General features: G+C 60.4%; 2 protein-coding genes across 2 annotated transcripts in view; one reads left to right on the forward strand and one right to left on the reverse strand.

The window, feature by feature from the left end:
- The window catches only part of LOC135814606 (aromatic-L-amino-acid decarboxylase-like), a 72,988-nt gene that overhangs the window by 3,428 nt on the left and 46,035 nt on the right, over nucleotides 1-23,525 (forward strand). The window contains exons 2-4 of the mRNA XM_065327758.1: nucleotides 1,144-1,257; nucleotides 3,979-4,030; nucleotides 4,389-4,468. Of these exons, the coding sequence (XP_065183830.1) occupies nucleotides 1,144-1,257; nucleotides 3,979-4,030; nucleotides 4,389-4,468 (246 nt within the window). The remainder of the gene's footprint in view (nucleotides 1-1,143; nucleotides 1,258-3,978; nucleotides 4,031-4,388; nucleotides 4,469-23,525) is intronic.
- On the reverse strand, nucleotides 5,765-23,415 carry LOC135813318 (uncharacterized; the record flags this gene model as incomplete). Its single annotated transcript, XM_065326419.1, has 14 exons — nucleotides 5,765-6,040; nucleotides 11,945-12,000; nucleotides 12,412-12,444; nucleotides 12,655-12,750; nucleotides 13,010-13,117; nucleotides 14,162-14,226; nucleotides 14,682-14,763; nucleotides 15,811-15,889; nucleotides 16,200-16,288; nucleotides 18,054-18,124; nucleotides 18,428-18,491; nucleotides 19,839-19,942; nucleotides 22,688-22,738; nucleotides 23,216-23,415. Coding segments are annotated over 14 exons (1,374 nt in total), but the record flags the coding sequence as incomplete, so codon positions are not given.

Consider the following 23,525-nt stretch of genomic DNA (forward strand, 5'->3'; position numbering starts at 1 on the left):
TCAGTTTTATTGGCCGTCGTCATGATGTGCCATGAGATAATGATATAAATACAAAATACAAAATAGCATGGCATAGCAGTGGCTTTTCGTTGGTGCGGTTTGTATTTTGGAAGAAGGGCTGAGGCTTCCTGCAGCTTCATCTGCGAAAAGAATTCGGGTGGGTTGTATTTTGGAGTTGTGTGAATTTTTTGGGTCTATCATGATCATGGAAGAGTGTTCTCTCGACGGGAACAGGGCTTCAACTGTAGCTTTACAGCAGGAAAGAAAATCGATGCTGGTGGTCAGAGGGAAGACGTGATTGAGCGATTTGTTGCTTAGCTGTTGGCAAGTCAAATATTCACCCTGTCGAGCCGTAGGCAGGATAGTTTTTCTGTAATTGCGTGGGCCGATTTTTCCATCTGCTGCTGAGCAGCCAGAGTCCTCGACGTCAACTGCTGGCCAAGCATATCATGTACGGCCTCTTACGGCTGTTCATCCAAATATAGTGTGATCTACAGCGAGACTACCAAATTTGTCCATTGACGCTGTTCAGCCAACTACATTTTACTTCGTTGCTGCCTCTGGTCAGTCAAATCAGTGTCAACTGCTGCGAGTCTGCCAAATTTGGCAATGGCTGCTACTTCTGGTCCATCACATACAGTATCATCTGCGGGGAATCTGTCAAATGATTCGTCCAGTTCTGCCCGTCAGCCAACCATCGTGTCACCTGCTGCAGGTCTGCCAAATTTGAATGCCGGCATGGCGTAGCATGGCCACATAGCATAGCATGTCTGTATAGAATGGCCGCATAGCATAGCATAGCATGGCCACACAAGCATGGCCGCATAGCATGTGGCCACCCTTGAAAATCGCTTTGGGGGGGGGGGGGGGGGAGGGGAGGGCTCTCTTTTAAAAACCGTATTATAATTACTGTTGCTATGTAAAAAAAACTGGAGTGCTAGCTGTGACAAACACCTAATGCTAGCTGTGACAAACACTCACAGGCTGTGGAAATGCTGGCTGTTTGTTTTTAAAATCACTTCCAAATACCAGCGGTAGTGCAGCTGTAGTAGTAGCAGCGGTGGTGGTGGTGGTGGTGGTGATGCTGCTACTGCCGCAACATCTCATCTGTTGCTGTTTCTGCTGACTGTACGTGTAACACAGGCGATACCATGGCAAGGTGCTAACTACTTTGCCGATCTGCCAACCAGCCAACACTACACCAGTGTCATGAGTGATATGATCTCTGACTCAATTGGACGTGGGAAACATTCCTGGGTAAGCCAGAAAAGATGGCCTTTTTTGGTCCGCATACATGTGTGTGTATGATAAGTGCATGCATGCGTCTCAGTAGGTGACTGGTGAAACTGCTCGTTTTGCATCGTGCAAGCACGCGTGCAGCATACAAACACTCAGTAGGTGTCCACACTCTCTCAGGAGTTCACAGACGGTACCAGACAGGTAGCTGTGACACTGATCCATACCTTGTGCACTTTATACGTAGTGTATGGGTATGTGCCTTCCTTTTGCCCATCAATAGCGTTAGCCTCAGGATCATTGATACTGATAACCAAAACTTCCAAAAAAAGTTTTTCCGAGCCGACTGAGTCTGCTTTTTGGGTATTGCCGACCCGAAACAAGCTTATTTTTTCGTCCCGGCCGAATAGACGACTGTCAGAAATTTAGGCAGTTCGTCTGCTATGTGGTTTCAATTGCTTTCCCGATGCCTTTCACATGTCCTGATCATATTCACCACATTGGCAATTATGCTGGTAGATGTTTCTTTGTTACAGTTGTAGCGACTGAGGGGTAGTGCGAAAATCATGGATATGCATATGCAAGCTCGAACAACTAGCGAATAGTGTGTGTGTGTGTATGTGTGTGTATTTGGTGCATGCGTGCATGTGTGTGTGTGTGTGTGTGTGTGTGTGTGTGTGTGTGTGTGTGTGTGTGTGTGTGTGTGTGTGTGTGTGTGTGTGTGTGTGTGTGTGTGTGTGTGTGTGTGTGTGTGTGTGTGTGTGTGTGTGTGTGTGTGTGTGTGTGTGTGTGTGTGTGTGTGTGTGTGTGTGTGTGTGTGTGTGTGTGTGTGTGTGTGTGTGTGTGTGTGTGTGTGTGTGTGTGTGTGTGTGTGTGTGTGTGTGTGTGTGTGTGTGTGTGTGTGTGTGTGTGTGTGTGTGTGTGTGTGTGTGTGTGTGTGTGTGTGTGTGTGTGTGTGTGTGTGTGTGTGTGTGTGTGTGTGTGTGTGTGTGTGTGTGTGTGTGTGTGTGTGTGTGTGTGTGTGTGTGTGTGTGTGTGTGTGTGTGTGTGTGTGTGTGTGTGTGTGTGTGTGTGTGTGTGTGTGTGTGTGTGTGTGTGTGTGTGTGTGTGTGTGTGTGTGTGTGTGTGTGTGTGTGTGTGTGTGTGTGTGTGTACAATGTATAATGTAAACACACCATACACACGTATGGTGTGTTTACATTATACATTGTACTGTTCCCTAACTGCTCTACGTGAACTCTCCCATCCACTCAACTCATATCTATATAATAAAAAAAGGCGAACGGTTCAATGATCTTCTTGGTGTGTATTAGCGCACCTGCAACTGTTATTAGTCTTATGACCCGTGTATGTCTGCGCACTGACCACTGACCAGGGATTCCTAGCATCTAGGCGGGGACAACACACGCGGGTTCCACTCCTGGGCTGCCTCATTGTTTTGTCGTTAAAGAGGAATGGCGTATGCCATCACTAGTCTAGGCGGCATGTGGGGTCACCATGCAGGTTGATGCCTCAAGCACAACGCTGGAGACCTTCAAAGCTGCAGCAGTACCTTACGCAATTGGTCATGGACTGTGCCTGATGTATTCCTTGCTAAATACACGCAACAGTAGCAAATGCCATGTTTGACAATGGATCCGTACTATTGATCTCCAGCTGACTATCATTTCCAGTGCATACACACTTTTTTCTCTCTCTTTTTTCCTTCCCTCTTCGCTGCCTTGTCATTGGGAAGAAATTTCCGTTTGGATTTTGCGAAGTAAAACAAAGTTTTAAAAATATCGCGATGGCACGGTGCATAGAGCACAGATCAAGTCACGCGGAGCTGTCGAATGCTAGATTGAGATACCTGGCCTAGGTGTCAGGTACTATGGCTGTGTGTTCACGGTATTCCGGAATAGTGTACTACGAGGTGAATTGCTAATTCTGGACATTGTACATTTCTGGACATTTCGAGTAAAATAATTTTTCGTCGCGTGTAGAGTCAAGTCAGTCAGGTTGATGAAGTTTTTTCTTGTTGTAGTTGGCAGCTGGGCTGTTGTAGTTTCTCCTCGTGTCGGTGCCTTGTTGATAGCCTTTTCTTGGGAGGCATTTCAACGAGTTTTGTGGGACTATGTCGCATGAGAATTTTGAATTTTGAGTAAAATAAGAAGTAATGGACGAATCGTTGGCTTCCCCATGTGCACTCCACTTCAGACGCTGTACAGTTTTGGACCTGTTGGCTGGAAGTGTGAAGAGGCCAACTGCAGTCCACCAATAGAAAAAATAACAAAAATGGTGCAGTATAGGATGACTATTGACGCTATTTTACTTTCATGTCCAGAATTCCATACACTGAAATTTAGGCCAAAAAATTGGCCTGTCGAAAACATCCTGCTATACAGTCTCTGGGATCACAGCATGAGCAATTGTCACATATTTGGAAAGATGAAGGATTAGGCCATACAATAGATACAAAAGGATATGAAAAATAAAAAACACACAGCCAGTGGGCCTCTATTTTATTTTCATGTCCAGAAATTGCTATTCACCTCGTACTCTTTGCTGTTCTCTGACCTCACTTTCTCTGAATATGTCTCTCCCGGTCTTACCAACGAGCCAGGCCTTTTGTATTTTCCTTCACTTGCGTGGCATTGCCATCTGAACGGTGTGTTTCACTTGTACTTCAAGTACATATCCTTGCTTATGTACGAGTAGATCACCTGGAATGTGTTTTTTCTTCTAATCTTTCTTGCGATTTAGATCCATAGTAATGCAGCTGATGATCTTGAAGAGATTATGTTGGACTGGCTAGGTAAGAACTTTCTCACTATACTGTTGTGTAGAGTAATTATCCACCCAGACTATGCCGGTGGATGAAAAGTGCGGAACCCCGGAACTCTGTACCCTTGTTGCAAGTTATAGTCCAAAGTTTTGAAATGACTATCAAAAGTCGAACCTACTTGAGAGTTTGACTTTTTCTCTGGCAAGTATGTGCATAATACATCAGACACTGAAGCCCTATTACATTGTACTTATCAATCTTCAAACAAGCAATGTGTCAGGTCGGTGTCACATCATCTTGAAACTGTCACTGCACATTGTTATTTGTAATTGATTTTGTTACTTTGCTCAACTGCATTCTCTGTTCATGTTCTTGCTGCATTCAACAGCAAAGATGCTTGGCTTACCAGTGGAGTTTCATTTTTGTGACTCAAGGGGCAAGGAGACCGGTGGTGGAGGAGTTATACAGGTACGAGGACATGTGTGCAATTATACAGACGGAATTGGATAGAACAAAGTGTCACATTTTCTGGCTCACGACAGCCGTGCTATATTTCTGTATTATACTCTATCAATAACTATAATAACTGTAAAAACTGTAATAAGGGTATGTCTTGTGTGTCTTGTGTGTCTTGTGTGTCTAGTGTGTCTTGTGTGTCTAGTGTGTCTTGTGTGTCTTGTGTGACTTGTGTGACGTGTGTGTCTTGTGTGTCTTGTGTGTCTTGTGTGTCTTGTGTGTCTAGTGTGTCTAGTGTGTCTAGTGTGTCTTGTGTGTCTTGTGTGACTTGTGTGTCTAGTGTGTCTAGTGTGTCTAGTGTGTCTTGTGTGTCTTGTGTGTCTTGTGTGTCTTGTGTGTCTAGTGTGTCTAGTGTGTCTAGTGTGTCTTGTGTGTCTAGTGTGTCTTGTGTGTCTAGTGTGTCTTGTGTGTCTTGTGTGTCTTGTGTGTCTTGTGTGTCTAGTGTGTCTAGTGTGTCTAGTGTGTCTTGTGTGTCTAGTGTGTCTAGTGTGTCTAGTGTGTCTTGTTACTCCACCACTATGCTCTCTATCTCTTCCAGCTAGCACTCCAGCACACTCGCACATGCACTGAGCCACAACTATCAACAAGGAATCAAGAGAGTTGAAATATTGAAATAGTGGTAAAGTTGGGAGAAAAGAAAACCCTTCTTTTTCCACGAGATCCAAGATCCATCAGGAAAAAGGACATGCACAAAATGGCGACCATGTCGTCCATTGACGCGTAATCATGGTAATCACAAACTAGTGCAGCGACCAAAGAAAAGACACAAGTGAAGAAGAAGAAACAGCGCTGCAGCAAGAAGATCGGATCGCTGCAGTCGCTAAAATGCACTAGCCTACTGACTGTAGTTCCACGTGAGCATGCAGTCACGTGGTCATAAACAGAGTGCGTACACACTCACGTCATACCGATACGTCATACATGACAAAAGAAAAGAAAGGAAAGTCACGCGCGAGTCAAACAAATCAAAGAGCGCGAGACTACGTACTGCAAATATTACGAAGAAGAATTTGTTTGAGAACAAATGCACAAGACGAGGAATTTGTTAGAGAACAATTGCACAAGAATATATATCTCTTCGAAACTAGAATGGAGTCCGTGATGAGAATTCCAACGAGCCTGGACGCAGCTACAAAGTAAGAATACAATCAAATAACTAATATCGTCAGAACTATTGTAACAATACAAGCAGTCGATTTACCACAGTGTTATCTCTATATTTACACCAGTCCCCCAGGTAACACAGTGTCAATCGATGTAGCGACTCGGGCGTTGGATATGACGACGGTTACGCAGACTACGATCGGCGACAGCCAACGGCTCAACACCGAGATCACACTGCACGGGCGACGCAGGCACAGATCCAGACTCACACGACAACACAGATTCAGCAGCAGGTTTAATCAACTGAATGTTAACAGACTTTTGTTGATCAAAGCCATCCACAGAACGACACACACGCACGGAACCAGGACCAAGGATCTCGGTGACCTTCCACCCAGCTTCGAACGGTGGCAAGCGCTTCTGCGAACGAGCGGGGTGACGGAGCAAAACAGCATCACCGACAGCATATGGATTGGAAGCGCTGCCCTCAACAAAATCATGAGACGACAACTCAGCTTCGACAAAGTCACGAATACGAGCGGACCGACCAGCAAGGCTGTCCACCCATGTGTCTTGTGTGTCTAGTGTGTCTTGTGTGTCTTGTGTGACTTATGTGTCTTGTGTGTCTAGTGTGTCTTGTGTGTCTTGTGTGTCTAGTGTGTCTTGTGTGTCTTGTGTGACTTATGTGTCTTGTGTGTCTAGTGTGTCTTGTGTGTCTAGTGTGTCTTGTGTGTCTTGTGTGACTTATGTGTCTTGTGTGTCTAGTGTGTCTTGTGTGTCTAGTGTGTCTTGTGTGTCTTGTGTGACTTGTGTGTCTTGTGTGTCTAGTGTGTCTTGTGTGTCTTGTGTGACTTGTGTGTCTTGTGTGACTTGTGTGTCTTGTGTGTCTTGCTTGCCTGCTGAAGTGTCTTATCCAAGCTTCATAGTATGTCATGGTTGGTGGTGGCTGTGGTGGCAGTGACAGTAGTGGTGTTGGCAGTGGTGTTGGTGGTAGCGCCAATAGCACTAGCAGTGGTGTTGGCAGTGGTGTTGGCAGTGGCGTTGGCAGTGGCGTTGGCAGTGGCGTTGGCAGTGGCGTTGGCAGTGGCGTTGGCAGTGGCGTTGGCAGTGGCGTTGGCAGTGGCGTTGGCGTTGGCGTTGGCGTTGGCGTTGGCAGTGGCGTTGGCAGTGGCGTTGGCAGTGGCGTTGGCAGTGGCGTTGGCAGTGGCGTTGGCAGTGACGTTGGCAGTGGCGTTGGCAGTGGCGTTGGCAGTGGCGTTGGCGTTGGCAGTGGGGTTGGCAGTAGCGTTGGCAGTGGCGTTGGTAGTGGCGTTGGCAGTGGCGTTGGCAGTGGCGTTGGCAGTGGCGTTGCGTTGGCGTTGGCAGTGGCGTTGGCAGTGGCGTTGGCAGTGGCGTTGGCAGTGGCGTTGGCAGTGGCGTTGGCAGTGGCGTTGGCGTTGGCGTAGGCGTTGGCAGTCGGGTTGGCAGTTGGGTTGGCAGTGGCGTTGGCAGTGGCGTTGGCAGTGGCGTTGGCGGTGGCGTTGGCGGTGGCGTTGACGGTGGCGTTGGCGGTGGTGTTGGCGGTGGCGTTGGCGTTGACGTTGGCGTTGGCAGTGGCGTTGGCAGTGGCGTTGGCAGTGGCGTTGGCAGTGGCGTTGGCAGTGGCGTTGGCAGTGGCGTTGGCAGTGGCGTTGGCGTTGGCTTTGGCAGTGGCGTTGGCGTTGGCAGTGGCAGTGGCGTTGGCAGTGGCGTTGGCAGTGGCGTTGGCAGTGGCGTTGGCGTTGGCGTTGGCACTTGCGTTGGCAGTGGCGTTGGCAGTGGCGTTGGCGGTGGCGTTGGCGGTGGCGTTGGCGGTGGCGTTGGCGTTGGCGTTGGCGTTGGCAGTGGCGTTGGCAGTGGCAGTGGCGTTGGCAGTGGCGTTGGCGTTGGCAGTGGCGTTGGCAGTGGCGTTGGCAGTGGCGTTGGCAGTGGCGTTGGCAGTGGTGTTGGCGTTGGCAGTGGCTTTGGCAGTGGCGTTGGCAGTGGCGTTGGCGTTGGCAGTGGCGTTGGCAGTGGCGTTGGCCGTGGCGTTGGCGTTGGTGTTGGCAGTGGGGTTGGCAGTGGGGTTGGCAGTGGGGTTGGCAGTGGGGTTGGCAGTGGCGTTGGCAGTGGCGTGGGCAGTGGCGTTGGCAGTGGCGTTGGCAGTGGCGTTGGCAGTGGCGTTGGCGTTGGCGTTGGCGTTGCCAACGCCACTGCCAACGCCACTGCCAACGCCACTGCCACTGCCAACGCCAACGCCACTGCCAACGCCACTGCCAACGCCACTGCCAACGCCACTGCCAACGCCAACGCCACTGCAACCGCCAGTGGCGTTGGCGTTGGCGTTGCCAACGCCACTGCCAACGCCACTGCCAACGCCACTGCCAACGCCACTGCCACTGCCAACGCCAACGCCACTGCCAACGCCACAGCCAACGCCACTGCCAACGCCACTGCCAACGCCAACGCCACTGCCAACGCCAACGCCACTGCCAACGCCAACGCCACTGCCAACGCCAACGCCACTGCCAACGCCACTGCCAACGCCACTGCCAACGCAACGTTGTCAGTTGCGTTGGCAGTGGCGTTGGCAGTGGCGTTGGCAGTGGCGTTGGCAGTGGCGTTGGCGTTGGCAGTGGCGTTGGCAGTGGCGTTGGCATTTTCGTTGGCAGTGGCGTTGGCAGTGGCGTTGGCAGTGGTGTTGGCAGTGGCGTTGGCGTTGGCGTTGGCGGTGGCGTTGGCGGTGGCGTTGGCGGTGGCGTTGGCAGTGGCGTTGGCAGTGGCAGTGGCGTTGGCAGTGGCGTGTGCAGTGGCGTCGGCAGTGGCGTCGGCAGTGGCGTTGGCGTTGGCAGTGGCGTTGGCACTGCGTTGGCAGTGGCAGTGGCGTTGGCAGTGGCGTTGGCAGTGGCGTTGGCAGTGGCGTTGGCAGTGGCGTTGGCAGTGGCGTTGGCGTTGGCGTTGGCAGTGGCAGTGGCGGTGGCGTTGGCAGTGGGGTTGGCAGTGGCGTTGGCAGTGGCGTTGGCAGTGTCGTTGGCAGTGGCGTTGGCAGTGGCGTTGGCGTCGGCGTCGGCGTTGGCGTTGGCGTTGGCAGTGGGTTGGCAGTGGAGTTGGCAGTGGGGTTGGCAGTGGCGTTGGCAGTGGCGTTGGCAGTGGCGTTGGCAGTGGCGTTGGCAGTGGCGTTGGCCGTGGCGTTGGCGGTGGCGTTGGCGGTGGCGTTGGCGGTGGCGTTGGCGGTGGCTTTGGCGGTGGCGTTGGCGTTGACGTTGGCAGTGGCGTTGGCAGTGGCAGTGGCGTTGGCAGTGGCGTTGGCAGTGGCGTTGGCAGTGGCGTTGGCAGTGGTGTTGGCGTTGGCAGTGGCGTTGGCAGTGGCAGTGGCAGTGGCAATGGCGTTGGCGTTGGCAGTGGCGTTGGCAGTGGCGTTGGCAGTGGCGTTGGCAGTGGCGTTGGCGTTGGCGTTGGCAGTGGGGTTAGCAGGGGGTTTGGCAGTGGCGTTGGCAGTGGCAGTGGCGTTGGCGTTGGCAGTGGCGTTGGCAGTGGCGTTGGCAGTGGCGTGGGCAGTGGCGTTGGCAGTGGCGTTGGCAGTGGCGTTGGCAGTGGCGTTGGCGTTGGCGTAGGCGTTGGCAGTCGGGTTGGCAGTGGGGTTGGCAGTGGGGTTGGCAGTGGCGTTGGCAGTGGCGTTGGCAGTGGCATTGGCAGTGGCGTTGGCAGTGGCGTTGGCAGTGGCGTTGGCGGTGGCGTTGGCGGTGGCGTTGGCGGTGGCGTTGGCAGTGGCGTTGGCAGTGGCAATGGCGTTGGCAGTGACGTTTGCAGTGGCGTTGGCAGTGGCGTTGGCAGTGGCGTTGGCGTTGGCAGTGGCCTTGACAGTGGCGTTGGCAGTGGCGTTGGCGTTGGCAGTGGCGTTGCCAGTGGCGTTGGCAGTGGCGTTGGCAGTGGTGTTGGCGTTGGCGTTGGCAGTTGCGTTGGCAGTGGCGTTGGCCGTGGCGGTGGCGTTGGCGGTGGCGTTTGCGGTGGCGTTGGCGGTGGCGTTGGCGTTGGCAGTGGCGTTGGCAGTGGCAGTGGCGTTGGCAGTAGCGTTGGCAGTGGCGTTGGCTGTGCCAGTGGCGTTGGCAGTGGCGTTGGCAGTGGCGTTGGCAGTGGCGTTGGCAGTGGCGTTGGCAGTGACGTTGGCGTTGGCAGTGGCTTTGGCAGTGGCGTTGGCAGTGGCGTTCGCAATGGCGTTGGCAGTGGCGTTGGCAGTGGCCTAGGCCGTGGCGTTGGCGTTGGCGTTGGTGTTGGCAATGGGGTTGGCAGTGGGGTTGGCAGTGGGGTTGGCAGTGGCGTGGGCAGTGGCGTGGGCAGTGGCGTTGGCAGTGGCGTTGGCAGTGGCGTTGGCAGTGGCGTTGGCAGTGGCGTTGGCAGTGGCGTTGGCGTTGGCGTTGGCGTTGCCAACGCCACTGCCAACGCCACTGCCACTGCCAACGCCAACGCCAACGCAACTGCCAACGCCACTGCCAACGCCACTGCCAACGTCACTGCCAACGCCACTGCCAACGCCACTGCCACTGCCAACGCCAACGCCAACGCCACTGCCAATGCCACATCCAACGCCACTGCCAACGCCACTGCCAACGCAGGGGCGTTGGCATTGGCAGCGGCAGTGATCGTGGCGTTGGCAGTGGCGTTGGCAGTGGCGTTGGCGTTGGCGTTGGCGTTGGCAGTGGGGATGGCAGTGGCGTTGGCAGTGGCGTTGGCAGTGGCGTTGGCAGTGGCGTTGGCAGTGGGGTTGGCAGTGGCGTTGGCAGTGGCGTTGGCGTTGGCAGTGGGGTTGGCAGTGGCGTTGGCCGGGGCGTTGGCGGTGGGGTTGGCAGTGGCGTTGGCAGTGGCGCTGGCAGTGGCGTTGGCAGAGGCGTTGGCGTTGGCGTTGGCAGTGGCAGTGGGGTTGGCAGTGGCGTTGGCAGTGGCGTTGGCAGTGGCCTTGGCAGTGGCGTTGGCGTTGGCAGTGGCAGTGGCAGTGGCGTTGGCAGTGGCGTTGGCGTTGGCAATGGCGTTGGCAGTGGCGTTGGCAGTGGCGTTGGCAGTGGCGTTGGCAGTGGCGTTGGCGTTAGCGTTGGCGTTGGCAGTTGCGTTGGCAGTGGCGTTGGCAGTGGCGTTGGCAGTGGCGTTGGCGTGGGCAGTGGCTTTGGCAGTGGCGTTGGCGTTGGCGTTGGCAGTGGCGTTGGCAATGGCGTTGGCCGTGGCGTTGGCGTTGGCGTTGGCGTTGGTGTTGGCAGTGGGGTTGGCAGTGGGGTTGGCAGTGGGGTTGGCAGTGGCGTTGGCAGTGGCGTGGGCAGTGGCGTTGGCAGTGGCGTTGGCAGTGGCGTTGGCAGTGGCAGTGGCGTTGGCAGTGGCGTTGACAGTGGCGTTGGCGTTGTCGTTGGCGTTGCCAACGCCACTGCCAACGCCACTGCCAACGCCACTGCCACTGCCAACGCCAACGCCACTGCCAACGCCACTGCCAACGCCAACGCCACTGCCAACGCCAACGCCACTGCAACCGCCACTGCCAACGCCACTGCCAACGCGTTGGCAGTGGCGTTGGCGTTGGCGTTGCCAACGCCACTGCCAACGCCACTGCCAACGCCACTGCCAACGCCACCGCCACCGCCACTGCCAACGCCACAGCCAACGCCACTGCCAACGCCACTGCCAACGCCAACGCCACTGCCAACGCCAACGCCACTGCCAACGCCACTGCCAACGCCACCGCCAACACAACGTTGTCAGTTGCGTTGGCAGTTGCGTTGGCAGTGACGTTGGCAGTGGCGTTGGCAGTGGCGTTGGCAGTGGCGTTGGCATTTTCGTTGGCAGTGGCGTTGGCAGTGGCGTTGGCAGTGGCGTTGGCAGTGGCGTTGGCGGTGGCGTTGGCGGTGGCGTTGGCGGTCGCGTTGGCGGTGCCGTTGGCGGTGCCGTTGGCGGTGGCGTTGGCAGTGGCGTTGGCAGTGGCAGTGGCGTTGGCAGTGGCGTTGCCAGTGGCGTCGGCAGTGGCGTCGGATCTGGCGTTGGCGTTGCCAGTGGCGTTGGCAGTGGCGTTGGCAGTGGCGTTGGCAGTGGCAGTGGCGTTGGCAGTGGCGTTGGCAGTGGCGTTGGCAGTGGCGTTGGCGTTGGCAGTGGCGGTGGCGTTCGCAGTGGCGTTGGCAGTGGCGTTGGCAGTGGCGTTGGCAGTGGCGTTGGCAGTGGCGTTGGCGTTGGCGTCGGCGTTGGCGTTGGCGTTGGCAGTGGGGTTGGCAGTGGAGTTGGCAGTGGGGTTGGCAGTGGCGTTTGCAGTGGCGTTGGCAGTGGCGTTGGCAGTGGCGTTGGCAATGGCGTTGGCAGTGGCGTTGGCCGTGGCGTTGGCGGTGGCGGTGGCGTTGGCGGTGGCGTTGGCGTTGACGTTGGCGTTGGCAGTGGCGTTGGCAGTGGCAGTGGCGTTGTCAGTGGCGTTGGCAGTGGCGTTGGCAGTGGCGTTGGCGTTGGCAGTGGCAATGGCGTTGGCGTTGGCAGTGGCGTTGGCAGTGGCGTTGGCAGTGGCGTTGGCGTTGGCGTTGGCGTTGGCAGTGGGGTTAGCAGTGGGATTGGCAGTGGCGTTGGCAGTGGCAGTGGCGTTGGCGTTGGCAGTGGCGTTGGCAGTGGCGTTGGCAGTGGCGTGGGCAGTGGCGTTGGCAGTGGCGTTGGCAGTGGCGTTGGTAGTGGCGTTGGCGTTGGCGTAGGCGTTGGCAGTCGGGTTGGCAGTGGGGTTGGCAGTGGCGTTGGCAGTGGCGTTTGCAGTGGCGTTGGCAGTGGCGTTGGCAGTGGCGTTGGCGGTGGCGTTGGCGTTGGCGGTGGCGGTGGCGTTGGCATTGGCATTGGCAGTGGCAGTGGCGTTGGCAGTGACGTTGACAGTGGCGTTGGCTGTGGCGTTGGCGTTGGCAGTGGCGTTGGCAGTGGCGTTGGCAGTGGCGTTGGCGTTGGCAGTGGCGTTGCCAGTGGCGTTGGCGTTGGCAGTGGCGTTGGCAGTGGCGTTGGCAGTGGCGTTGGCGTTGGCGTTGGCAGTTGCGTTGGCAGTGGCGTTGGCGGTGGCGTTGGCGGTGGCGTTGGCGGTGGCTTTGGCGGTGGCGTTGGCGGTGGCGTTGGCGGTGGCGTTGGCGGTGGCGTTGGCGTTGGCGTTGGCAGTGGCGTTGGCAGTGGCGTTGGCAGTGGCGTTGGCAGTGGCGTTGGCTGTGGCAGTGGCGTTGGCAGTGGCGTTGGCAGTGGCGTTGGCAGTTGGCGTTGGCAGTGGCGTTGGCAGTGGCGTTGGCGTTGGCGTTGGCAGTGGTATAGGGGTTGGCAGTGGGGTTGACAGTGGCGTTGGCAGTGGCATTGGCAGTGGCGTTGGCAGTGGCGTTGGCTGTGGCGTTGGCGTTGGCAGTGGCGTTGGAAGTGGCGTTGGCGGTGGCATTGGCGGTGACGTTGGCGTTGGCGTTGGCAGTGGCTTTGGCAGTGGCGTTGGCGGTGGCGTTGGCGGTGGCGTTGGTGGTGGAGTTGGCGTTGGCAGTGGCGTTGGCAGTGGCGTTGGCAGTGGCGTTGGCAGTTGCGTTGGCTGTGGCGTTGGCGTTGGCAGTGGCGTTGGCAGCGGCGTTGGCAGTGGCATTGGCAGTGGCGTTGGCGGTGGCGTTGGCGGTGGCGTTGGCGGTGACGTTGGCGTTGGCAGTGGCTTTGGCAGTGGCGTTGGCAGTGGCGTTGGCGTTGGCAGTGGCGTTGGTAGTGGCGTTGGCAGTGGCGTTGGCCGTGGCGTTGGCGTTGGCAGTGGCTTTGGCAGTGGCGTTGGCAGTGGCGTTCGCGTTGGCGTTGGCAGTGGCGTAGGCCGTGGCGTTGGCGTTGGCGTTGGCGTTGGTGTTGGCAGTGGGGTTGGCAGTGGGGCGGTTGCAGTGGCGTTGGCAGTGGCAGTGGCGTTGGCAGTGGCGTTGGCAGTGGCGTTGGCAGAGGCGTTGGCAGAGGCGTTGGCAATGGCGTTGGCAGTGGCGTTGGCAGTGGCGTTGGCAGTGGCGTTGGCAGTGACGTTGGCGTTGGCGTTGGCGTTGGCAGTGGCTTTTGCAGTGGCGTTGGCAGTGGCGTTGGCGTTGGCGTTGGCAGTGGCGTTAGCAGTGGCGTTGGCCGTGGCGTTGGCGTTGGTGTTGGCAGTTAGGTTGGCAGTGGGGTTGGCAGTGGGGTTGGCAGTGGCGTTGGCAGTGGTGTGGGCAGTGGCGTTGGCAGTGGCGTTGGCAGTGGCGTTGGCGGTGGCGTTGGCAGTGGCGTTGGCAGTGGCGTTGGCGTTGGCGTTGGCGTTGCCAACGCCACTGCCAACGCCACTGTCACTGCCAACGCCAACGCCGACGCCACTGCCAACGCCACTGCAAACGCCACTGCCAACGCCAACGCCACTGCCAACGCCACTGCAAACGCCACTGCCAACGCCACTGCCACTGCCTGGCGTTGGCAGTGGCGTTGGCAGTGGCGTTGGCAGTGGCGTTGGCGTTGGCAGAGGCAGTGGCGTTGGCAGTGGCGTTGGCAGTGGCAGTGGCGTTGGCGTTGGTGTGGGCAGTTGCGTTGGCAGTGGCGTTGGCCGTGGCGTTGGTGGTGGCGTTGGCGGTGGCGTTGGCGGTGGCGTTGGCGTTGGCAGTGGCAGTGGCGTTGGCAGTGGCGTTGGCAGTGGCGTTGGCAGTGGCGTTGGCAGTGGCGTTGGCGTTGGCAGTGGCTTTGGCAGTGGCGTTGGCGTTGGCAGTGGCGTTGGCCGTGGCGTTGGCGTTGGCGTTGGCGTTGGCAGTGGGGTTGGCAGTGGGGTCGGCAGTGGCGTTGGCAGTGGCGTGGGCAGTGGCAGTGGCGTTGGCAGTGGCGTTGGCGTTGGCGTTGGCGTTGGCGTTGCCAACGCCACTGCCAACGCCACTGCCAACGCCAACGCCACTGCCAACGCCAACGCCACTGCCAACGCCACTGCCAACGCCACCGCCAACACAACGTTGTCAGTTGCGTTGGCAGTTGCGTTGGCAGTGACGTTGGCAGTGGCGTTGGCAGTGGCGTTGGCAGTGGCGTTGGCATTTTCGTTGGCAGTGGCGTTGGCAGTGGCGTTGGCAGTGGCGTTGGCAGTGGCGGTGGCGTTGGCGGTGGCGTTGGCGGTCGCGTTGGCGGTGCCGTTGGCGGTGCCGTTGGCGGTGGCGTTGGCAGTGGCGTTGGCAGTGGCAGTGGCGTTGGCAGTGGCGTTGCCAGTGGCGTCGGCAGTGGCGTCGGATCTGGCGTTGGCGTTGCCAGTGGCGTTGGCAGTGGCGTTGGCAGTGGCGTTGGCAGTGGCAGTGGCGTTGGCAGTGGCGTTGGCAGTGGCGTTGGCAGTGGCGTTGGCGTTGGCAGTGGCGGTGGCGTTCGCAGTGGCGTTGGCAGTGGCGTTGGCAGTGGCGTTGGCAGTGGCGTTGGCAGTGGCGTTGGCGTTGGCGTCGGCGTTGGCGTTGGCGTTGGCAGTGGGGTTGGCAGTGGAGTTGGCAGTGGGGTTGGCAGTGGCGTTTGCAGTGGCGTTGGCAGTGGCGTTGGCAGTGGCGTTGGCAATGGCGTTGGCAGTGGCGTTGGCCGTGGCGTTGGCGGTGGCGGTGGCGTTGGCGGTGGCGTTGGCGTTGACGTTGGCGTTGGCAGTGGCGTTGGCAGTGGCAGTGGCGTTGGCAGTGGCGTTGGCAGTGGCGTTGGCAGTGGCGTTGGCGTTGGCAGTGGCAATGGCGTTGGCGTTGGCAGTGGCGTTGGCAGTGGCGTTGGCAGTGGCGTTGGCGTTGGCGTTGGCGTTGGCAGTGGGGTTAGCAGTGGGATTGGCAGTGGCGTTGGCAGTGGCAGTGGCGTTGGCGTTGGCAGTGGCGTTGGCAGTGGCGTTGGCAGTGGCGTTGGCAGTGGCGTGGGCAGTGGCGTTGGCAGTGGCGTTGGCAGTGGCGTTGGTAGTGGCGTTGGCGTTGGCGTAGGCGTTGGCAGTCGGGTTGGCAGTGGGGTTGGCAGTGGCGTTGGCAGTGGCGTTTGCAGTGGCGTTGGCAGTGGCGTTGGCAGTGGCGTTGGCGGTGGCGTTGGCGTTGGCGGTGGCGGTGGCGTTGGCATTGGCATTGGCAGTGGCGTTGGCAGTGACGTTGACAGTGGCGTTGGCGTTGGCAGTGGCGTTGGCAGTGGCGTTGACAGTGGCGTTGGCAGTGGCGTTGGCAGTGGCGTTGGCGTTGGCGTTGGCAGTTGCGTTGGCAGTGGCGTTGGCGGTGGCGTTGGCGGTGGCGTTGGCGGTGGCTTTGGCGGTGGCGTTGGCGGTGGCGTTGGCGGTGGCGTTGGCGGTGGCGTTGGCGTTGGCGTTGGCAGTGGCGTTGGCAGTGGCAGTGGCGTTGGCAGTGGCGTTGGCAGTGGCGTTGGCTGTGGCAGTGGCGTTGGCAGTGGCGTTGGCAGTGGCGTTGGCAGTTGGCGTTGGCAGTGGCGTTGGCAGTGGCGTTGGCGTTGGCGTTGGCGTTGGCAGTGGTATAGGGGTTGGCAGTGGGGTTGACAGTGGCGTTGGCAGTGGCATTGGCAGTGGCGTTGGCAGTGGCGTTGGCTGTGGCGTTGGCGTTGGCAGTGGCGTTGGAAGTGGCGTTGGCGGTGGCATTGGCGGTGACGTTGGCGTTGGCGTTGGCGTTGGCAGTGGCTTTGGCAGTGGCGTTGGCGGTGGCGTTGGCGGTGGCGTTGGTGGTGGAGTTGGCGTTGGCAGTGGCGTTGGCAGTGGCGTTGGCAGTGGCGTTGGCAGTTGCGTTGGCTGTGGCGTTGGCGTTGGCAGTGGCGTTGGCAGCGGCGTTGGCAGTGGCATTGGCAGTGGCGTTGGCGGTGGCGTTGGCGGTGGCGTTGGCGGTGACGTTGGCGTTGGCAGTGGCTTTGGCAGTGGCGTTGGCAGTGGCGTTGGCGTTGGCAGTGGCGTTGGTAGTGGCGTTGGCAGTGGCGTTGGCCGTGGCGTTGGCGTTGGCAGTGGCTTTGGCAGTGGCGTTGGCAGTGGCGTTCGCGTTGGCGTTGGCAGTGGCGTAGGCCGTGGCGTTGGCGTTGGCGTTGGCGTTGGTGTTGGCAGTGGGGTTGGCAGTGGGGCGGTTGCAGTGGCGTTGGCAGTGGCAGTGGCGTTGGCAGTGGCGTTGGCAGTGGCGTTGGCAGAGGCGTTGGCAGAGGCGTTGGCAATGGCGTTGGCAGTGGCGTTGGCAGTGGCGTTGGCAGTGGCGTTGGCAGTGACGTTGGCGTTGGCGTTGGCGTTGGCAGTGGCTTTTGCAGTGGCGTTGGCAGTGGCGTTGGCGTTGGCGTTGGCAGTGGCGTTAGCAGTGGCGTTGGCCGTGGCGTTGGCGTTGGTGTTGGCAGTTAGGTTGGCAGTGGGGTTGGCAGTGGGGTTGGCAGTGGCGTTGGCAGTGGTGTGGGCAGTGGCGTTGGCAGTGGCGTTGGCAGTGGCGTTGGCGGTGGCGTTGGCAGTGGCGTTGGCAGTGGCGTTGGCGTTGGCGTTGGCGTTGCCAACGCCACTGCCAACGCCACTGTCACTGCCAACGCCAACGCCGACGCCACTGCCAACGCCACTGCAAACGCCACTGCCAACGCCAACGCCACTGCCAACGCCACTGCAAACGCCACTGCCAACGCCACTGCCACTGCCTGGCGTTGGCAGTGGCGTTGGCAGTGGCGTTGGCAGTGGCGTTGGCTTTGGCAGAGGCAGTGGCGTTGGCAGTGGCGTTGGCAGTGGCAGTGTCGTTGGCGTTGGTGTGGGCAGTTGCGTTGGCAGTGGCGTTGGCCGTGGCGTTGGTGGTAGCGTTGGCGGTGGCGTTGGCGGTGGCGTTGGCGTTGGCAGTGGCAGTGGCGTTGGCAGTGGCGTTGGCAGTGGCGTTGGCAGTGGCGTTGGCAGTGGCGTTGGCGTTGGCAGTGGCTTTGGCAGTGGCGTTGGCGTTGGCAGTGGCGTTGGCCGTGGCGTTGGCGTTGGCGTTGGCAGTGGGGTTGGCAGTGGGGTCGGCAGTGGCGTTGGCAGTGGCGTTGGCAGTGGCGTTGGCGTTGGCGTTGGCGTTGGCGTTGCCAACGCCACTGCCAACGCCACTGCCACTGCCAACGCCAACGCCATTGCCAACGCCACTGCCAACGCCAACGCCACTGCAACCGCCACTGCCAACGCCACTGCCAACTCGTCGGGAGTGGCGTTGGCGTTGGCGTTGCCAACGCCACTGCCAACGCCACTGCCAACGCCACTGCCACTGCCAACGCCAACGCCAACGCCACTGCCAACGCCACAGCCAACGCCACTGCCAACGCCAACGCCAACGCCACTGCCAACGCCAACGCCCCTGCCAACGCCACTGCCAACGCAACGTTGTCAGTTGCGTTGGCAATGGCGTTGGCAGTGGCGTTGGCAGTGGCGTTGGCGTTGGCAGTGGCGTTGGCAGTGGCGTTTGCAGTGGCGTTGGCATTTTCGTTGGCAGTGGCGTTAGCAGTGGCGTTGGCAGTGGCGTTGGCAGTGGCGTTGGCGGTGGCGTTGGCGGTGGCGTTGGCGGTCGCGTTGGCGGTGGCGTTGGCGGTGGCGTTGGCAGTGGCGTTGGCAGTGGCAGTGGCGTTGGCAGTGGCGTCGGCAGTGGCGTCGGCATTGGCGTCGGCAGTGGCGTTGGCGTTGGCAGTGGCGTTGGCAGTGGCGTTGGCAGTGGTGTTGGCGTTGGCAGTGGCGTTGGCAGTGGCGTTGGCAGTGGCGTTGGCGTTGGCAGTGGCGTTGGCAGTGGCGTTGGCAGTGGCGTTGGCAGTGGCGTTGGCGTTGGCGTCGACGTTGGCGTAGGCGTTGGCAGTCGGGTTGGCAGTGGGGTTGGCAGTGGGGTTGGCAGTGGCGTTGGCAGTGGCGTTGGCGGTGGCGTTGGCGGTGGCGTTGGCGGTGGCGTTGGCGTTGGCGATGGCGGTGGCGTTGGCGTTGACGTTGGCGTTGGCAGTTGCAGTGGCGTTTGCAGTGGGGTTGGCAGTGGCGTTTGCAGTGGCGTTGGCAGTGGCGTTGGTAGTGGCAGTGGCGTTGGCAGTGGCAGTGGCGTTGGCAGTGGCGTTGGCGTTGGCAGTGGCGTTGGCAGTGGCGTTGGCAGTGATGTTGGCGTTGGCGTTGGCGTTGGCAGTGGCGTTGGCGTTGCCAGTGGCGTTGGCAGTGGCGTTGGCCGTGGCGTTGGCGTTGGCGTTGGCGTTAGTGTTGGCAGTGGGAAACGCCACCCCCAACGCGTTGGCAGTGGCGTTGGCAGTGGCGTTGGCAGTGGCGTTGGCAGTGGCGTTGGCGTTGGCAGTGGCGTTGGCAGTGGCGTTGGCGTTGGCAGTGGCAGTGGCGTTGGCAGTGGCGTTGGCAGTGGCAGTGGCAGTGGCGTTGGCAGTGGCGTTGGCGTTGCCAGTGGCGTTGGCAGTGGCGTTGGCAGTGGCGTTGGCAGTGGCGTTGGCAGTGGCGTTGGCAGTGACGTTGGCGTTGGCGTTGGCAGTGGCTGTCGCGTTGGCGTTGGCAGTGGCGTTGGCAGTGGCGTTGGCAGTGGCGTTGGCCGTGGCGTTGGCGTTGGCGTTGGCGTTGGTGTTGGCATTGGCGTTGGCAGTGGTGTTGGCAGTGGCGTTGGCAGTGGCGTTGGCAGTGGCGTTGGCAGTGGCGTTGGCAGTGGCGTTGGCGTTGGCAGTGGCGTTGGCGTTGCCAACGCCACTGCCAACGCCACTGCCAACGCCACTGCCACTGCCAACGCCAACGCCAACGCCACTGCCAACGGCAGTGGCGTTGGCGGTGGCGTTGACGTTGGCTTTGGCAGTGGCGTTGGGTTGGCAGTGGGGTTGGCAGTGGGGTTGGCAGTGGCGTTGGCAGTGGCGTGGGCAGTGGGCAGTGGCGTTGGCAGTGGCGTTGGCGTTGGCGTTGGCGTTGCCAACGCCACTGCCAACGCCACTGCCAACGCCACAGCCACTGCCAACGCCAACGCCACTGCCAACGCCACTGCCAACGCCACTGCCAACGCCACTGCCAACGCCAACGCCAACGCCACTGCCAACGCCACTGCCAACGCCACTGCCAACGCCACTGCCACTGCCAACGCCAACGCCAACGCCACTGCCAACGGCGGTGGCGTTGGCGGTGGCGTAGGCGTATACGTTGGCGTTGGCAGTGGCGTTGGCAGTGGCGTTGGCAGTGGCGTTGGCAGTGGCGTTGGCAGTGGCAGTGGCATTGGCGTTGGCAGTGGCAGTGGCGTTGGCAGTGGCGTTGGCAGTGGCGTTGGCAGTGGCGTTGGCGTTGGCGTTGGCAGTTGCGTTGGCGGTGGCGTTGGCGGTGGCGTTGGCGGTGGCGTTGGCGGTGGCGTTGGCGTTGGCAGTGGCGTTGGCGGTGGCAGTGGCAGTGGCGTTGGCAGTGGCGTTGGCTGTGGCGTTGGCAGTGGCGTTGGCAGTGGCGTTGGCAGTGGCGTTGGCTTTGGCAGTGGCTTTGGCAGTGGCGTTGGCAGTGGCGTTGGCGTTGGCGTTGGCAGTGGCAGTGGCGTTGTCCGTGGCGTTGGCGTTGGCCGTGGTGTTGGCAGTTGTGTTGGCAGTGGCGTTGGCAGTGGCGTTGGCAGTGGCGTTGGCAGTGGCGTGGGCAGTGGCGTGGGCAGTGGGGTTGGCGGTGGGGTTGGCAGTGGGGTTGGCAGTGGGGTTGGCAGTGGGGTTGGCAGTGGCGTTGGCAGTGGCGCGGGCAGTGGCGTTGGCAGTGGTGTTGGCAGTGGCGTTGGCAGTGGCGTTAGCAGTGGCGTTGGCAGTGGCGTTGGCAGTGGCGTTGGCAGTGGCGTTGGCGTTGGCGTTGCCAACGGCACTGCCAACGCCACTGCCAACGCCACTGCCACTGCCAACGCCAACGCCAACGCCACTGCCAACGGCAGTGGCGTTGGCGGTGGCGTTGGCGTTGACATTGGCGTTGGCAGTGGCGTTGGCAGTGGCAGTGGCAGTGGCATTGGCAGTGGCGTTGGCAGTGGCGTTGGCAGTGGCAGTGGCGTTGGCGTTGGCAGTGGCAGTGGCGTTGGCAGTGTCATTGGCAGTGTCGTTGGCAGTGGCGTTGGCGTTGGCGTTGGCGTTGGCAGTTGCGTTGGCAGTTGCGTTGGCGGTGGCGTTGGCGGTGGCGTTGGCGGTGGCGTTGGCGGTGGCGTTGGCGTTGGCAGTGGCGTTGACAGTGGCAGTGGCGTTGGCAGTGGCGTTGGCAGTGGCGTTGGCAGTGGCAGTGGCGTTGGCAGTGGCGTTGGCAGTGGCGTTGGCAGTGGCGTTGGCAGTGGCGTTGGCAGTGGCGTTGGCAGTGGCAGTGGCGTTGGCGTTGGCAGGGGCGTTGGCAGTGGCGTTGGCGTTGGCGTTGGCAGTGGCAGTGGGGTTGGCAGTGGGGTTGGCAGTGGCGTTGGCAGTGGCGTTGGCAGTGGCGTTGGCAGTGGCGTTGGCGTTGGCAGTGGCGTTGGCGTTGGCAGTGGCAGTGGCGTTGGCAGTGGCGTTGGCAGTGGCAGTGGCGTTGGCAGTGGCGTTGGCTGTGGCGTTGGCGTTGGCAGTGGCGTTGGCAGTGGCGTTGGCAGTGGCGTTGGCAGTGGCGTTGGCAGTGGCGTTGGCAGTGGCGTTGGCAGTGACGTTGGCGTTGGCGTTGGCAGTGGCGTTGGCGTTGGCAGTGGCGTTGGCAGTGGCGTTGGCAGTGGCGTTGGCAGTGGCGTTGGCCGTGGCGTTGGCGTTGGCGTTGGCGTTGGTGTTGGCAGTGGCGTTGGCAGTGGTGTTGGCAGTGGCGTTGGCAGTGGCGTTGGCAGTGGTGTTGGCAGTGGCGTTGGCAGTGGCGTTGGCGTTGGCAGTGGCGTTGGCGTTGCCAACGCCACTGCCAACGCCACTGCCAACGCCACTGCCACTGCCAACGCCAACGCCAACGCCACTGCCAACGGCAGTGGCGTTGGCGGTGGCGTTGGCGTTGACGTTGGCTTTGGCAGTGGCGTTGGGTTGGCAGTGGGGTTGGCAGTGGGGTTGGCAGTGGCGTTGGCAGTGGCGTGGGCAGTGGGCAGTGGCGTTGGCAGTGGCGTTGGCAGTGGCGTTGGCAGTGGCGTTGGCGTTGGCGTTGGCGTTAGCGTTGCCAACGCCACTGCCAACGCCACTGCCAACGCCACAGCCACTGCCAACGCCAACGCCACTGCCAACGCCACTGCCAACGCCACTGCCAACGCCACTGCCAACGCCAACGCCAACGCCACTGCCAACGCCACTGCCAACGCCACTGCCAACGCCACTGCCACTGCCAACGCCAACGCCAACGCCACTGCCAACGGCGGTGGCGTTGGCGGTGGCGTAGGCGTATACGTTGGCGTTGGCAGTGGCGTTGGCAGTGGCAGTGGCGTTGGCAGTGGCGTTGGCAGTGGCAGTGGCATTGGCGTTGGCGTTGGCAGTGGCAGTGGCGTTGGCAGTGGCGTTGGCAGTGGCGTTGGCAGTGGCGTTGGCGTTGGCGTTGGCAGTTGCGTTGGCGGTGGCGTTGGCGGTGGCGTTGGCTTTGGCAGTGGCTTTGGCAGTGGCGTTGGCAGTGGCGTTGGCGTTGGCAGTGGCAGTGGCGTTGTCCGTGGCGTTGGCGTTGGCCGTGGTGTTGGCAGTTGTGTTGGCAGTGGGGTTGGCAGTGGCGTTGGCAGTGGCGTTGGCAGTGGCGTGGGCAGTGGCGTGGGCAGTGGGGTTGGCGGTGGGGTTGGCAGTGGGGTTGGCGGTGGGGTTGGCAGTGGCGTTGGCAGTGGCGCGGGCAGTGGCGTTGGCAGTGGTGTTGGCAGTGGCGTTGGCAGTGGCGTTAGCAGTGGCGTTGGCAGTGGCGTTGGCAGTGGCGTTGGCAGTGGCGTTGGCGTTGGCGTTGGCGTTGCCAACGCCACTGCCAACGCCACTGCCAACGCCACTGCCACTGCCAACGCCAACGCCACTGCCAACGGCAGTGGCGTTGGCGGTGGCGTTGGCGTTGACATTGGCGTTGGCAGTGGCGTTGGCAGTGGCAGTGGCGTTGGCAGTGGCATTGGCAGTGGCGTTGGCAGTGGCAGTGGCGTTGGCGTTGGCAGTGGCAGTGGCGTTGGCAGTGTCATTGGCAGTGTCGTTGGCAGTGGCGTTGGCGTTGGCGTTGGCAGTTGCAGTTGCGTTGGCAGTTGCGTTGGCGTTGGCGGTGGCGTTGGCGGTGGCGTTGGCGGTGGCGTTGGCGGTGGCGTTGGCGTTGGCAGTGGCGTTGGCAGTGGCAGTGGCGTTGGCAGTGGCGTTGGCAGTGGCGTTGGCAGTGGCAGTGGCGTTGGCAGTGGCGTTGGCAGTGGCGTTGGCAGTGGCGTTGGCAGTGGCGTTGGCAGTGGCGTTGGCAGTGGCGTTGGCAGTGGCAGTGGCGTTGGCGTTGGCAGGGGCGTTGGCAGTGGCGTTGGCGTTGGCAGTGGGGTTGGCAGTGGGGTTGGCAGTGGCGTTGGCATTGGCGTTGGCAGTGGCGTTGGCATTGGCGTTGGCAGAGGCGTTGGCAGTGGCGTTGGCAGTGGCGTTGGCAGTGGCGTTGGAATTGGCGTTGGCAGTGGCGTTGGCAGTGGCGTTAGCAGTGGCGTTGGCAGTGGCGTTGGCGTTGGCGTTGGCAGTGGGGTTGGCAGTGGGGTTGGCAGTGGCGTTGGCAGTGGCGTTGGCAGTGGCGTTAGCGTTGGCAGCGGCGTTGGCAATGACGTTGGGGGTGGCGTTGGAGGTGGCGTTGGCGGTGGCGTTGGCAGTGGCGTTGGCAGTGGCAGTGGCGTTGGCAGTGGCGTTGGCAGTGGCAGTGGCGTTGGCAGTGGCGTTGGCGGTGGCGTTGGCGGTGGCGTTGGCGGTGGCGTTGGCGGTGGCGTTGGCGGTGGCGTTGGCGGTGGGGCTGGCAGTGGGGTTGGCAGTGGGGTTGGCAGTGGGGTTGGCAGTGGCGTTGGCAGTGGCGTGGGCAGTGGCGTTGGCAGTGGTGTTGGCAGTGGCGTTGGCAGTGGCGTTGGCAGTGGCGTTGGCA

This window comes from Sycon ciliatum, chromosome 4 (assembly GCF_964019385.1).
Source record: "Sycon ciliatum chromosome 4, ocSycCili1.1, whole genome shotgun sequence".
NCBI lineage: Eukaryota > Metazoa > Porifera > Calcarea > Leucosolenida > Sycettidae > Sycon > Sycon ciliatum.